The sequence below is a fragment of the Furipterus horrens genome, unplaced genomic scaffold (assembly GCF_987537825.1).
Source record: "Furipterus horrens unplaced genomic scaffold, mFurHor1.1.pri manual_scaffold_4, whole genome shotgun sequence".
NCBI classification, from domain to species: Eukaryota; Metazoa; Chordata; class Mammalia; order Chiroptera; family Furipteridae; genus Furipterus; species Furipterus horrens.
In genome coordinates this window covers 201,418,993-201,434,517 of record NW_028327174.1, presented here as the reverse complement: position 1 = coordinate 201,434,517, position 15,525 = coordinate 201,418,993, and the positions used below count along the sequence as shown (strand labels likewise).

At 56.9% G+C, this 15,525-nt stretch overlaps 1 protein-coding gene across 3 annotated transcripts in view; it reads left to right on the top strand.

The window, feature by feature from the left end:
• The window catches only part of RAPGEF1 (Rap guanine nucleotide exchange factor 1), a 113,121-nt gene that overhangs the window by 46,835 nt on the left and 50,761 nt on the right, over positions 1-15,525 (top strand). For 2 of the 3 annotated variants that reach the window (XM_090274927.1, XM_090274928.1), the window contains exons 2-4: positions 8,926-9,065; positions 9,617-9,730; positions 13,969-14,147. In XM_090274927.1, coding sequence (XP_090131053.1) covers positions 8,926-9,065; positions 9,617-9,730; positions 13,969-14,147 — 433 coding nt within the window. The remainder of the gene's footprint in view (positions 1-8,925; positions 9,066-9,616; positions 9,731-13,968; positions 14,148-15,525) is intronic. The other variant, XM_090274929.1, reaches the window with a different exon arrangement.

Here is a 15,525-nt window from a genome sequence, read left to right as displayed (position 1 = left end):
ACATCGATGTTTCTCTCCCTCTTTTTCTCCCTCCCTCCCCCTCTCTCTAAAAGTAAATAAATAAAAAAAATTTTTAAGTGCGTTTGCTGGAAACTGGCTTCTGTTTAAATTCTATAAGGTCCTTTAGTTATTGGGTTCTCCTTTTTCTTACATAACTGGAGATTGGGAGGCAGTTGAGCCTCAGGTGCAGTTTAAGAATCCAGCTTCTCTCATCTCTGTTCTACTGTTTTTATTTAAATAAAGCTTTTTTACTAAAGTATAACATGTAGAAAAGTGCTCAAATCATAAGAATACCCACTCAGTGAGTGATCTCCCCTATTTTAATAGCCTGCTAGGTAAAAACTGTCTTCTCAGAGTAGCGGCAGCTGCCTCGGAAACGCGCGTGCCGCAGCACGTGACATCTGTGGCGCGAGCCGGTGCTATGCCGAGGGACGGGGGCCCCCTCGTTCCGTTCTCACGACAGCCCGGTGAGACCGCTGAGGCCCGGGAGCAGACCGTCCTGTGCACGGCCTGAGCCGCTTCACTGGCCCCAGGGGGGGATGGGGAGTGGGGTGGCATCCATGGGGCTGTGCGGGCCGTGTGTGGGGGTCGACGTCGCTCCTCCCGGCCTCCAGTTCACCCAGTAGGGTATGATGTCAGTGCCCCCATGTGTGCACATGGGCCCTGCCACCAGAGAAAGTCAGCTTGCTTTGTCGGGAAGTTGTGATGGTCAGAGACGCTCTCTGCCAGAACCCTCCTCTGCCCTCCGCATCCGGACCTCGCCCGGCGGCGTCCCGTCCGCCCGTCGCCCAGCGGGTCTCTGTACCAGGCGCTGGTTAGAGCGAGAGCCTGCGGCACCTCCATGGGGGACGTGGTCCGTGGTCCTGGGCCCTCGAGCCCAGCCGGAGGGTGAGCGGGTGCGCTGGCTTCATCCACAGCCGCGCGCTGACTGCCCTTCTGGGGAGAAGCAGAGCAGCCTCTGGGACCCCAGCGGCCCAGCCCTGACGCGGCAAGGTCAGCCCAGCCCGGGTCCCAGCCTCCCCGGCAGGGAAGCCGAGGGCCCGGCGCAGCGCTGGGGGTGTGGGCGCCGGGCTGGAGGTGAGCTGGCCACGGAGAAGGCTCCCCAGGGTTTGCAGACTTGGTACAAAAGAAGGAGATGAGGAGAAGTCCTCATCCACAGTTTCTATGTAGTTACATGTTAAAACGTTAACACTGTGGGTAAATGGGGTTAATTAAAAAGGTTTTTAAATTACACGGGGCTCACGTTGTGTTTCTGTCGGACGGTACTGGCCCGCTGCCCTCCAAGCCCCAGAGGGGGAGGGGAAAGGCCTGGCTTCTCTCGTCTGTTCCCCAGAAGTGGCTTAAACAAAAAATGCTCTGTTACCCCAGGTAACCCGAGCTCAGGCACCACGCCAAGGCCCTTCCCGATTGAGGTGCCCGGGACCCGTGTGCCGGCACTCCCGAGAGAGCTGTGTTAAAGCCCGCGTGAACCATCCCACCGACACCGCTGACCAGGCGTCCTGGTGTGGGCCGAGTGTGGTTGTTGTCAGTCGGTACAGAAGCTCTTCATTGATTCTTCACCTGTGTATTCACGAACAAGCACCTAAATATGCATTTTCATCATGCCAGTTACCGGACTGAGTGCCAGATCCCAAATGAGTGAGATTTGATTGTCACCAGAGTCTCAGGGGACCATGAGGAGAGCCCCTTTTCTGCTCTGAATTCTGAAAGTTGGAGGAAAGACAGTAAGAGACATAAGACCCAAAATGTGACCTCGATTGCTGACGAAGACCTGCTGGAAGGACGGAGCTCGCTGGAGGAGCCAAATGAGCATCCTGGCCATCGAGCCCCGGGGTTAGACTAAACGCGCCCGGGACCCCGTCATAGCCGCCTTGCACTGCCAGGCCGGCCCACGTGGGGGGCATCAGAGAGCGGGCGTCCTGTGGTGGGGCTCCCCCACAACAGGTGTGCGTGGGCGGGGCCGGCAGGGTGGGGCGGGGCTGGGGGCCAGTCCTGTGCTTCCTGCTGAGCGGAATGGGCGGCACTGAGGCTTCCGAGCAGAGCAGCGGGGCCTCGTACGAGGACTTACCTTCTGTAAGGATCACCCTGCTTGCTGGGCTGAGAAGACTGTAGAAAATCAAGGAGCAGGAGACCAGTTAGAAGTCGCTGCAGTGACTGTGGCAGTCGGGTAAGAAGTGACGAGGGGTCAGGCCTGGGTGACGGCGGTGAGCCTCTGAGTCTGCTGTCATGGCCGCGCCGCCGGACTCGGCTGAAGGGTCCAGAACGCTGACCTGAGCTGCTGGCAGGTGAATGTCCTGTTTGCGCAGACGTGGGGACAGCAGGTTTGGGGAGGCAGTTACAGGAATAGAGTTTGGGACTTGTGTTTGACTGCCTGCTGCAATCACCACGAACCTGGGTGTAGAAAGAGACCACTCAGCAACGCAGCGGCCTGGACCTCCGCTCTGCCGAGATGAGGTGTTTGCATATTCACTGAATCAATATTGTTTTTAATTCTTGGACTAACCTCGTGAATAGGTGCTATTGCTATTATTATATGGAAATTCATTGATTTAGTTGTGAGTTAACTGAAAGGATATATAGGACACAGTCATATTTATAGTAAGTTCTTTGAATTTTCCATACAATACTAGAAAACATTTATTTACTGGAGCTTTATGATCATAAGAATATCTGCATTTACGTCAGCTCTTCTTATTTTTACAAAGATGAAACAGAAGCTTCCTGAGACAGACGCAGGTTCTTCCTGAGATATTCACTGCAGAGTTCTTTGGGAAGAAACTCATTCTGGATGATTCATGGTTAAATCCATTTGCTTTATTTCACAGAATAGGATTTCCTGAAATTGTACATGATCTGTTCGTCTGACCCCTGTAAATGTCACGTGGGTTCTTTTTTTAGAAGAGCCTTAGACCTCTGTGTCTAGTCTGTTTCAGCTTTATTCATGCGTACCACGTGTCAGGGAAGTCCCTCTGTCAGAGGGGCTCAGCTTGCAGGCTTGTCACAGGTGGGCCCGCCAGTGTGACAGCGTCCCACAGAGAAAGAGACCACAGCTCACTTCCTCGTGTCCCCTGCCCGTTACCGCCCACCCTCAAATGTAACCAGTACCTCAACTCCTAAAACCAGGGATGAATTTTGCCTGGTTTTTGATTTATAGAACTGGAGTCATACAAAGTACACTTTTCGTGTCTGTCTGCTTTCTGCGTCTGCAAGACTCATCCATGTCGTTGCGTGTAGGTGTCAATTGTTCGTTGTCACGCCGCGTAGGATCCACGCGTGAGAGGCCACAATTTACCCGCTCCTGTCCATGGGCGGGGACGCTGCTGCTTTGACTGTTCTGGCACGGGGTTGTGACGTGCTCCCACGACGCACTCCCGCGGGGAGCTGGGCCGCAGGGGAGTCACCCGACTCGCCCCCTCCGCAGCCGAGGGGGGAGCGGCCCGCAGCTCTAGCCCTGCGCCCACACGGGGTGCTTCCTTGTCTTCCTTTGATCCGGCCCAGAGTGTCTGCAGCGGTGCCACTTTGCGGTTTTCACATATTGCTCCCTGATGACAGGTGGCGTCGAGCACCTTGTCATCTGTTTGTTGGCCACGTGGATGTCCTCTTCTGCGAAATGTCTGTTCCGCCGTGAACCTTTAAGTCCTTACCAGTTCTGCAACTAAAGCAAAAATGGTGGCTCTCTCAGGGGAGCTCTGACCCGAGGTGAAGCCTGGAGTCTTCCGTAGGTGGCCCGGCCTCTTGTCCGCGCGCCACCTCTTGGCCTCAGTCTCTGGCACAGTGCCTGCTGGCCCGCATCCAGCCCCCAGCAGTGGACGGGGTCTCATCAGGTTTTTGTGCGCATGCCTTTGACCTGACAACTCCATTCCCGGGCGTCTGTGTCATTGCACAGCTGCCCTGAGAGGTAAGCGCGAGCGGGGGCCTCAGCGTGGCCTGGTGTGCCGCACAGACGAGGGACCATCTGGCAGGGGGTGTGGGGGCAGGGGCGGGGCTGCTCGGATGTGCTGTGGCCTGCCTTTCAGCGGGACATCGCCCTGCCGCCCGCTGTACTCCCGTGGAAGGACGCCTGCGCCGAGTGTTGCGGAAACCGTGCTTCAGCTCTGCCACGGGTGGGGTCATGAGGGATTGTCACTTTCTATGTTATATATTTTTTCAGTGCTTACATTTCTATAATGAGGTGGTTTCTCTTTTGTTGCTGAAAAAGAAAACAAAAAGATACACTGAATATTTCCCTCAGCACCCGCCGCGGCGCGCCGTGATCAGTAGACTGTCTCAGCAAATAGCCAGTATGAACCTTTTCGTGTCAGAGAGCCGTGGTGTTGCAAAGCTCCAACATAGTTTTCCTTCTTTTTTAACGTGAATAGTTCTGTATTGAGTAAGACAGGATCTTGTAATATGGAAGTTGGGGAAAAAATGAAACCTCAGGTTCCTTTCCATTCTGCTAGGCGGGGGTTATTTTTAGCCTTTGCCTTATTAAGTGTTGGCAGAAGCCTGGCCATGCTCTCAAGTCCCAGTGATGGCTGTCGTTTGTTGAGCATTTGCTACATACCATCCTTGGCTAAATGCTTTGCACACGGGATCGCGTTCGGTCCTCGTTAGTTTCTGAAGCACTACTTGTTCTGCCGAGGAGGGCCCTCCGTCTCAGAGAGGTGAGTCTGTCCAGGGACACGGCTGAGCTCAGGGTGAACACAGCCTGCCCGACCCTAAGGCCCACGGTGCTGCCTGCTCGGACCGTGAGCCACTCAGCCCTGCTCTGGGCTCTATATCTTTACATCGGTCTGTAAAATTCCAGGGAAGTAAAAACCTGAGACCTTGATGTTTACAAAAGTTCTTCATAACGTCCTCACGTCCCTTCTGGGTATGGATTCGGTTTGTGGGGTTGGACAGATGGAGGTCCCTGGGCTGTTTGTAAGGAGCAATTGACAGCTGCGGTGTTTACCAAGATCAGCCCAGCCTCAAGGCGCCGTCCGCGTGACCCTGACTTCGTGGTGCCTCGTGTGGCTGCTATCTACAGACTCCTCCCATCCAGGGCGAAATTAAGCCCCGACGTAAACCACTGCTAAGTTGGGATCCCAGCTGTTGCTGCAAGTGACATTGGAAGGCCAGCCGTTGGGCACATTTGTCAGTCGCAGGCAGAGACGGTTGCTGAGCCCAGCCGAGGGGCAAGAAGAAAATGTAAGAGCGGGGCACTGACACACGGCAGCTACTTGGGAGGGGCGTGGCTGGCGTCAGTGCGGTTTCATCTGTGTTTTTGTTGTTGACATCATTCTGCGAGCTTCATGCCCTTCCCCCAGCCCGTCCTCTCCAGGCCGAGAAGGGCAGCCGCCTGATGGCTGGATACTCAGCCTGCGACGGGTGCCCCAGAACGTGCCTGTGCTCAGTAGCGTCCGGCCATCCATACGGAAACCGGGGGGCCGCACTTTTTCCAGGAGCAGTGACTAGCAGCCCACTAGTCGCTGGGAGGCCCTGACCTAAGGGGTGTGAGTGCCACACTGAGCAGTGGGTGGCCTCAGGCCATGTTCTCTCAGGTGCTGTCAGCGACCTTGGACATGGCTCACACAGATCTGATTGGTCACAAGGAGGTGCTGCCTTCTGGCACTCCCATGGGGCTTTCGTTCCCTTTGGTCGTGCACGGCCATATGCAAGGGTGGGGGTCTGGCATTCCCACCTGTTGGCGGGGGTGCGGGGCACCTGAGACCTGCTCGTGGGACTGAAGGTTGCTCGGCACAGCTGCTTCAGAGGATCGCCTGGCCGTGTCCCTCAAGTTAAATACAGAAGATACTCTTTTGTCCAGCAGTTCTCGTCAGAGAAATCTCCCACGGTTCCAAGAGGCCCGTGCGAGAAGGCCCACGGCAGGGTTGTTTAGAAAGGTTGGGACAAACACCCGCGGGCAGGCGGGTGGGTAAGTAAAGCTGGTGTAAGGGGACCCCCGGCCTGCCGCAGCCCTGAGGAGGAAAGGACTCACGTCTGTCAGCAGGGCTGCATGTCAGCCCCTCTGCTGCGGGAAGACACAGGAGCATGAGAGCATTTGCAGTGTTCTGCCGTGTCTGAAGTTCACAGGCCTACACATTGTACAGTGAGAGACCCAAACTATCACAAACAGTGAGGGACGCTGAGCACAAAAAATCAGAATCATTGGTGCCTGGTGTTGGCTTATTGGGATGTCACCCACTTGTAAGTTGAGGAGCATCGGGCTGCGTATGTATGAAATCTTCCAGAGTTTGGTTTTAATTTCAGTGTGAGAAACTCTCTGAAGACACACACACAAAGTCTGCAGTGTGACTTCCTAAGGGAATGGTCAGGAGTAACGCGAGTGGTGGGCGAAGGGTCCCTGACGCCCTGCAGGGGGTGGAAGCATCTCGGCTGCCACCCTCGGCCTCAGGTGACGGGTGCGCGTGAGGGACGTGAGAAGAGGGGCAGGAAATGTGTGCGCGTGACCCCGAGAGAGCTGCCCGACTCCGCTGCCTCCCACCCCGCTGTCGCTGGCCATTGTTGTGCTGGGCCACCACCCAGCTGTGTGTTGCAGTGACCTTGCGAGTCACCTGGGACCTGTGTTGCTAACCCATTGTTTCAAGGAAAAGGTGCCAAGTAGCCTCCAAGTCAACATCTGCCCTGGCTAGTGCTGTGCTCCACTTCCAGACTTGAGGTTTCCTCCTCTGGGGAATCACGCCACGCACTCGAGCTGCTATTGCGAGCTTTTATGTGCTCTGGGGAGAGATTTATCAATAGATCCAGCACTTTTTCAAATGCCAATGCTGAGTCCCAGCTGTGGCTCAAGACAGAATTTCAGGCTAGCAGAGCAGAGGGATGCTGGGACACAGTGCCGGGTTCAGTTTGCTTTTGGGGGAGACGCCCTTCATGGCCCTTGGTCATGATCAGCACCAGCCCTGTACTGCAGGAACCTGCGAGACCGTGTTGGGGCCCCCACCCCCTGCCGGCCTCCCCCGGTTCCACCCTTGGCTGTGAGGACAGAGATGTGGGTCTGGCCAGCAGCTCAGCCCACGCCCGCCCATGGGGCCCCTCGGGGCAGCAGGCAGGAGGAGGCAGAAGTTGGCCGGCCCAGCCGAGTCTCTGGAGATCTGTGGCCACCGAAGCGGAGCAGAGAAACCGTGCTTCCTGCCGAGACTTCCCCATTCGCGTCTGCCCCTCTGGCCCTGCTTGCAGCTGGAGAGGGATGTGCCATGACTCCGGGGCTGGTGGCCAGTGTCAGCAGGAGGGGGTGGGGCAGCCGGGGCGACAGTGCCGTGGCAGGCACCCGAGGGGGAGGCAGGGGACAGGCCGAGGCCGGTGGAGGCGCTGGCCAGGGCCACAGGAGGAGGTGGCATCTGTGAGGCCCTCAGCCCCTCGGGCCCGGGCCACGGCATGGCCTGGGGCGGGTGTGTGTGCCGTAGGCCAACGAGTGTCCCGTGTCGCCACAGCCTTGCTCCCCACCCAGCCCGTGCGGTGAGTTAGGTCAGCTCCCCGCGCCAAGCAGGTGCCCGTGCCTGCACCTGGCTGAGCGCCTGGGTGCGTCGTGACAGGCGCCTCTCATGGAATCTGCGTCACGTTAGCCATCTCACGAACAGTGTTATCGGTGCCGTGTCCCAGACAAGGAAACCCAAGACGTAGAGAGGTGACTGGAGTGTTTGGACCCAGGCAGCTGACTACAGAGCTCGCTCTTCTAAGCGCCGCGCTAGTGCTGAGACCGGCACCCCACTGTGCAGCAGAAAGAAGGAAGTACAAGCTCCGTCAGGGCCCCAGCCGCCCGCCTGCTTGGGTGGGCGGGGGGAGCTGGAGAAAGCACACTGCCTCGGTTTACCTACTTTGAAGCCCAGGAATGACTGCAGCAAATAAGGGGCAGGCAAGCCAGATATGTGGAAAAAGCCAGTCACAGAAGACCCCATGCTTTATGATTGCGTTACTTGAAATGTCCAGAATAGGGAAGCCTGTGGAGATAGAAAGTGGGAGTGGAGAGGGATGGAGGGGGACTGTTAGTATAAGGTTTAAAAAAGTTTTTTTTTCTTTTATTGATTCCAGAGAGAGGGGAAGGGAGGGAGAAAGAGGGAGAGAAACATCAGTCGGTTGCCTCCTGCATGTGCCCCAACCAGGGACAAAACCTGCAGCCGGGCCTGTGCTCTGACCGGGAATCAAACCCGTGACCTTTTGGTCTACAAGACGATGCCCAGCATACTGGCGGGGGCATATTTTGCTAGGGGACAAAATGTTCTAAAATTAGAATCCGGTGATTGCACAACCCAGTGAATTACTTAAAAAAAAAAAACGTTGAACTCGACACTTTAAATGAGTCAGCTGTATACGGGAATTATATCTCAATGAAGCGGTTTAAAATAAACAGAAACCCACTGTGAGCAGCCACTTCTCAGCGCTTCCCAGGGTCTGAAGCGACCTTACTAAGTGACTCACGTGTTTGCGTCGTCGTGCCACGCAGGCCCCCCGAGGACCGGGCCTGGCCTCAGGAGAAACCACCCGGGCTTCCCCTGCGTCCCAGGGGGTTCTGGACACCTTGGTTCTACTTCAGCCCTAAACCAAAAAGCGGGGGAGAGGCCAATTCGAAAGGGCCTTGCTCTCCCGTCCCGCCGTCCTGCGCGGCTGTGATGCTGCTTTGGTGCGCCTCCCGCGGGGCCGGCTCCCTTGGGCTTTGGTTAGGTCACCATACACGCTCTGTAAGGACCTTTGGGCGTGTCTGCCAGCCCTCTTTCTATACTTATTTTGACTGGCTTTGACTTCCACAATTCCAAACAGCCTAACCTAGAGACAGAAGTTGCAAAAATGGAAGTATGCAGTGCAAGGGTTTTAAGGGTTCCCCAGATCCTTTTCTTTGTGACTCTGAACAGCAGGGGGAAGGCCGGCATGGGGACGGCGCCCCCTTCCACGACAGGCCCGTGGGGCTCCCGCGCTGCCTCTAACCGTCAGTGCCCTCTTTGTTTTCAGACCCCCAGCGCTCCCACCTCTCCTCCTTCACCATGAAGCTGATGGACAAGTTCCACTCACCCAAAATCAAGAGAACACCGTCCAAGAAGGGCAAACCCGCTGAGGCGTCTATGAAAATTCTGGAGAAACCCGTGAACAAAGTAAGCTGACCCTTTCTGTCGGTGCTCCTCTCTCGGTGCTTCGAGCAGCGCGAGTTTGTGCTCTTTTTAAAGTGTTCCCTGGGGACGGGGCTCTCAGCACAGACACCCTTCCGTAGTACCCCCGGCTCCAGGCGGGGCCTCCTGCGTCCTTGTGAGATGCAGACCTGTCGGGCGGGGAGCGTTTCTCACGTTCATCAGAGTCCAGCTCAGTTGGCTAGAACAGGCCTCCTTTTCCAGATGTGCTGTATTCTGGGCACTTAAAGCCGCTCAGCACATCGTGTCCGCACCCCGTGCCGCTGCCTCCCCCCTCCCCCCCAGAAAGCCCCACGCCGCCCGGGCGCACAGGGAGGTTTGTTGTGCCCAGGTCGTCCGTGCTCTGAGGCGGGCGAAGGCCTTGACACCCAGCCAGAGAGACCCTCAAGCACTAGGAACCACAGCAGGGCCACTCCAGCCAGACGTGTTGCAACAGCTGGTGATTCTCATCAACCCCTTTCTTCAGCCTCAAACGGCCATTTCAAGCTCTGTAGGAATCCAGGTTTCCTCTCTTCCAGGAGGCAACAGACAGATTTCTACCAGAGGGCTACCCTATCCCCTTGGAACTGGAGCGGCAGGCAGTAGAATTTATGTCCACCAGTGCTGTGGCTTCCAGGTCTCAAAGGCAGAAGGTCAGTGTGATGTTAAGAGCGTTGGGTTTGCCTTGCCTTCTACTGCAGAGTCCTGGCCCGTGGTTTTGGGGATGGAAACAGCCTATTACTGCGTCATGGCGCTCAGCTGAGTGCCAGCTGTGGGCTTCGCTGTTCAGGAAGCCGTCCAAGGGACCTTGGGGGACAGTAAGTTGATCCCAGCCCCCACGGTCTTTGGAGAGAGCGCAGTGCTCCATGGCGAAAGCTTGGGGTCCTTTCTGGGGTCGGTGTGGGTGCGCTGCTTGCGTCCAGCGGGCTCTGGGGGCAGTGCGTGAGCCTCGTCTGTCACGGTCAGCTCTTCTTTCCCTGAGTGGCTGAGATGATCTGGATGCTGAGAAAGGGAAGGGCACCCAAAGGGTCAGGTGCGCTCGGAGCCAGGCACACGGTGCCGCGACCACCTCCCTCGCCCGCGCTCGGGCTCTGCACCCTCGTCGTTAACCTTTACAGCAGTGCTGGGAGCGGGGCACCTGTTTTGCAGCAAAGGAAACCGAGGCTGTGATGATAGTAAACATTTGGCCAAGGGCAGGCGGAGAAAGGGGCACAAGGCTGAGACCTGAACAGGGCCACCCAACGTCCACGCGCAGACTCTGCAGGGCTCCGTTTCCTGGTCACGAAAGTCGAGCTTATTTTTGAACAGCTCCCACATCTAAATGTTAACCCCCCATGTAACTAAACATAAAAACAAAATTAAGCCTAGCGACATGAAATAAAACAAGCCTTGTAGACACACAGGTCCTTCACCCTCTGTGGCTGCCCAAAGCCTGGTCTGTAGTGCAGCCAGCGACGGCCGTCTCCTGTCTGACGCCCCTGGCGAGCTGCCCTGTTAGATAAACACGTGATTCTTGAATTCTGCAGTGCGCCTACTTTTGTTTCCATGCTCACCAGCAAAATATCTTAAAATCCAAGCTGGAAGTGGGGGAAATAAAGGTTTTAAATCTAAGTCTTTTGTTGAAGAATCATTTTTCCTGCCCCGTCTGTAACAACAGGAGGCTAAAGAGGAAGGCTGAAATGTTCAGTGTTTGCCAGATTGATCCAAAGGCCAGACTGCAGAAGAGTCACAAAGCAGAAGACTTGGTCTGCGCTGCGATTATTTTCTAGGACGATCTGTTTAGCAGCCCCTTGGAGCTGAGTTTCTTGTTCAGGTCCAGGAAGACTGTCCGTTGTCACCCAACGTTAGTCTGGGCAGCACAGAGGAAAATGACTTACTGACAACCGTGTTCTGCTGGGGAACTCGGATAAGAAGCTGTTCCAGTCGCTCAGTTCTTGGAATTCTGCCCCCCCTTCATTATTCCAAGAGAGGTCACGGGGGAGGATTGGTTGCTAAAGTGTCCTTTACTTAATGGGGGTTCCTGTAAACTCCGGGGGACGTTGAGCAATGTTTGGAGACATGTTTGGTTGCCATAACTGGGAAGACGAAGCAGGAGCTACTGGGTCTGGTGGGTAGTGACCAGGGATGTCCTACAGGACACAGCACAGCCCCTCCCCTCCCAAACCAAGGATCACCTGCCCCAAAATGTCAGTAGTGCGCAGCTGAGAGACCCTGTTCTGTAGCAGGGAGCTGTAGGCATGATCTTCCCCGAAGGAAGAGTGTTCCAGGCTTCTGATTGCCGCCCTGTAACAAGGGCCGAGTTACTGCGCCCTGCCCGAGTCCCCTGCATGAGCCAGAGCGAGCGCAGCGTGCTGTGTAGCACAGGCGCCCAGACAGGACGGGGTGCGTGGCGGACGCTGCCGGCCCGTGTGAACTTGGAAGACCATTGGAGAAATCTTACGCTAAGTCTGTCCTTGGCAATCATCTAATTATTGACTACGTCTTAGCGCTCTTAGTACTTAGAGAATATTTCCCACGTACGTTGTCGTTTGCCCCCAAGTTCATATCCGTGGCTCTTCCTGTTTAAGTACGTGGGAAATCGCGGCTCCGGGGGCCAGGTGTGCGGGCTCAGCCTCACCTGCAGCTGCCTGCGGGTCTCTCTGCGCCCAGGCCGTGTGCTGGGTGGTTTCACGAGCTGTCTTATTTACTCCTCACCGTAACCACGTGCAGAAGCCTTTATCCTTCCTAATACACAGAGAGTTTGGGCTGTGACCCAAGCTTTTCCGTCAAAATCTGCTTTTCCCTTCAAAATACAAAATACTTCCATGTGCATTCCCATTCGGTCCCCACACCAGCCTCTTTCGATCCCCAGGGCAGGAGTTGTTCTCCCCTCATGCACACGGGAACCTGAAGCCCACGGGTCCCCAAGCCCAGTGGTGGCTGCGGCTCTCGGCCCTCCCCAGCACGGCTGCCCTCCTGTGGTTTCCAGGTTTGCTGGGCGATGGTGGCACCTGCCCCCCACAGCAGGAGGTGCGTTGGCCTCTCAGAGGTTCTGGGCTGGGCAGCTTCGGCAAAGCTGAGGCCTGGGGTCCTGCTTCTAGGGGGTGCTCGGTCCAGAGTCCCATTGTGCTCTGACGGACTGCTGGCTGCGTTCTGTAAGAAGCCACAGTGAATCACTGAAGGGCTAGGGGAGTGCACCCTGCTCAGGCGCCTTAGGTTCTGGGAGCGGGATTTGCCGGGGAGTTCATGGGCGAACCCAGCTCTGCTGAGCTGTTGCTCCTCAGTAGGAGCCCGGGGTGGCCCGGGTCTCCGGGGGCTCGTGTGATCTCCCTGCAAAGGACGTGGGCGGTCTCTGTTTGCTCCGAAGGGCCTTGCGCCTTCTGCGCGGCTCCCGTTTCCAGGTGAGCCCCTTGCTCCCCAGCAAGCCTGACGGCACGTGTTCTTCAAATGCGTCCCACTTGCTCCCCACGTTCCAACCCCGTTGGCTCCTGCTGTGATGGCCGTGCTGTGGTCACCGTCCTCTGGCCATGCCGGCCGACCGTGATGTTAGCCGCACTCGGCGTCCGCAGGCACCTCGATTCCTTCACACTCAGGTTCCTCCAGCTCTGCTGGAGAAGCAGGGCTCTCGTCCGCGAGGTGGAGGGGCAGGGCCTGGCCCCTGGGAACCAGGCCGTGAGTCAGCCAGTCTGTCGGCAGTGAGAGGGGGGCGGGGAGAGGGGCCAGGGGGGCGGGGCCCGTTCTCCCTGGAGAACTCTGTCTTCGGGGTCTACATAGTACCTTGGGGGCGTCCCCATGGGGAGGAATTAAATCAGGCCTCTGAGAGCCGTCTGACTAAAGGCGCTATTGACTTCTTCATCCCATTTATGTCTTTTTCTTTTTATATTCCCATGAAATAAATGCTCCACTGTTGAATTTTTTAATTTAAAATGACATTGTCCATCATTTTAGAAGGAAAGAGCTAGTGTTCAGAACCCTAATCACTTTTTATTATTTATTATTTGCTTACACGTTTATAGACTATTGTTGCGTTCAACTTTTTCCAGAAATTTCTCTCTCGCCTACAGTCACTTTCCTGTCTGCTCCCTGGGCCTCAGAGAGCCGCACGGGTGGCACTTTCCTCACACACACCGCCCGTCCCTGCCATCGGTCCTGCTTGAGGGGGTTACCCGGCAGGGGATTGACCCGTCTCATAGGTTAGCCTGGACTCCCTCTCCCTGCCAGCCAGCTGGGACCTGGCCCATTGGCATCAGGGCCCGTCTAGAGAAGGGACCAAAGGACAGGTGCGCCCGCAGACTAGCTGCAAGGCCCCTGCAGCCCCGGAGGAGGGCGTGGGCACGGGATCCGCCTGCTGGGGGCGCAGGGCTCTGCGCCTTCTCCGCTCCGAGGTGGTCTTTCCTCAGGGGCAGGAGCAGCGGGAGCGTGGGCGCTGCCAGCACTCGGTGCTCCGGCAGCAGTGGGGTCATGGCCGTCTGCTCCGCTTCTTTCGCCCACAAGCATCCGCCCCTCCGACCCCGGGGCCTCCCGGTCCCTCAGGAGGGTCACGGCACCTCTGTGAGGGGCCCGTGTCTTTGGGTGGAAGGTAGGGACCTGAGACCTCGGAAAGGCCCGGCCCTTCGTGTGACCTGCTGCCTGGCTGTGAGCTGGTTCCCCGCCTCCTGCAGCCGCCCCCGCAGCTCCGAGTGGCGGAGGAGGGGGCCTCGGGCGGGGCCGAACAAGCCCCACTTCACTCACGTCCAGCCTCTGCACCCCGATGGCAGTCCTTAGAAAACTCATGCGGCTTGGCTCCTGCAGCCAGAAGCCTGTCCCGTTCGCATCGATCTCCAGATAGTTTACAAGAAATTTCATTTTATTTTTTCAAGATCGCTCCCTTTAATCGCTCTCCCCCTTCCTGATGCTCGACGTTTCCTTTCAGAACCTGAGCTGGCTGGAAGAGAAAGAGAAGGAGGTTGTCAGTGCCTTGCGCTACTTTAAGACCATCGTGGACAAAATGGCCATTGATAAGAAGGTATTGGAGATGCTCCCAGGCTCCGCCAGCAAGGTGCTGGAGGCCATCTTGCCGCTGGTGCAGAGCGACCCTCGGATCCAGCACAGGTGAGCGGCTCCCGAGCCCGGCTATGTCCGTACGGCGGGCGCCTCGGGGCACGTGGGTTTGGGAGTGAGTGCTTCAGACCCCAGGCTCCCGGGACCGAGGCGGAGGGTCGGGAGGGAAGGGAGCCCTCTCCCCGCCCGCCCGGGGATTCCTTGCCGCTCCCCTGGGGCTGCAGTCGTTGTTACTGAGGAAGGTGTCCCCCAACACCAGGGATGCAGCCGCAGCATCGGTCTGCAGTCACTTCCCTGCGCTGTTAGCTCACTGGCGATGCTTGCGTGGAATTGGACGCGCTTCTAGTACCGTTGGCTGGTTGCCGCAGCTTGCTCTGGCATGAAACCCCGCCTGCACCTAGCCTGTTAGGGACCTCAGCTGCTTAGGTCACCGGGACAGGAGAGCTAGAGCAGAGCCTCATTAGCACACTGACCAGTGGGGTGTGTACCTGTGTCAAGCTGGGCTCGGTGCCATGCTGCTGTCACCTAGGAGAAGCTCTGGGGAAGAGTCCCCACGGCGCCCTGTCCAGTGCTTTGTGTACTATACTGGTCTCGAGAGCCCGAGGCAGAGCACCCCGCTCTCTGACGGCAAGCCAGGGCCTGGCTAGTACAGGGGCCCCGTCGGTCCTCCTTTGGGAACAAGCCTCACGTTATGCTGCAGTTGTGGCTTCTTTGTTTTGTTTTAAGTCTTTATTTATTTTTAGAGGAAAGGAGGGAGAAAAAGAGGGAAACATCTATTTGTGAGAGATACATCAATCGGTTGCCTCTCATGTGCTCCTAAACAGGGACCTGGCCTGCAACCCAGGCATGTACCCTGACTGGGAATTGAACCCGTGACCCTTTGGTTCTCAGGCTGGTGCTCAACCCACTGAGCCACAGCAGCCAGGGCTGGATGGCTCATGAAATGCTCTCATATACTTCTTCTCAGGAAGTGCTCCCTACCAGGAAGGGTTAAATCTAGTTGAAAAGTGAACCCCCTCCCCTAAGATGAAGTGCTATGAAGTGCTAATCGCAGGCCAGTAGAGGCTGTGTTGGCTTTGAAGGCGGTAGGGTCGCAGGGGTCCCCCATTGGGCTTCCTGGAGGAGGAGGTCCTGGAGCCAGACCTGAAGGAAGGGTAGGCATTGGGTGGGATGTTGGGGGCAGAGGACCCAGACGAGCAGAGGAACTGGGGAGGTGGCCCGCGTGCTCCTGGACGGGAGAGGCGGCAGGCACTGAGCAGTGACCGCCCTCGGCTTCTTGGCGGGGAACGGCGGGAACCGAGGTGTGCGTCCCTTTACCCTGCCAGGTGCGGGTGCTGAGCCTCTCTGTCAGCGTCCAGGACAGAGTCCCCTTGGCTAAATCCTGTAACTTAGTGTTGACAGTGTGTTGCTACTAGAATTGTGACCTCCT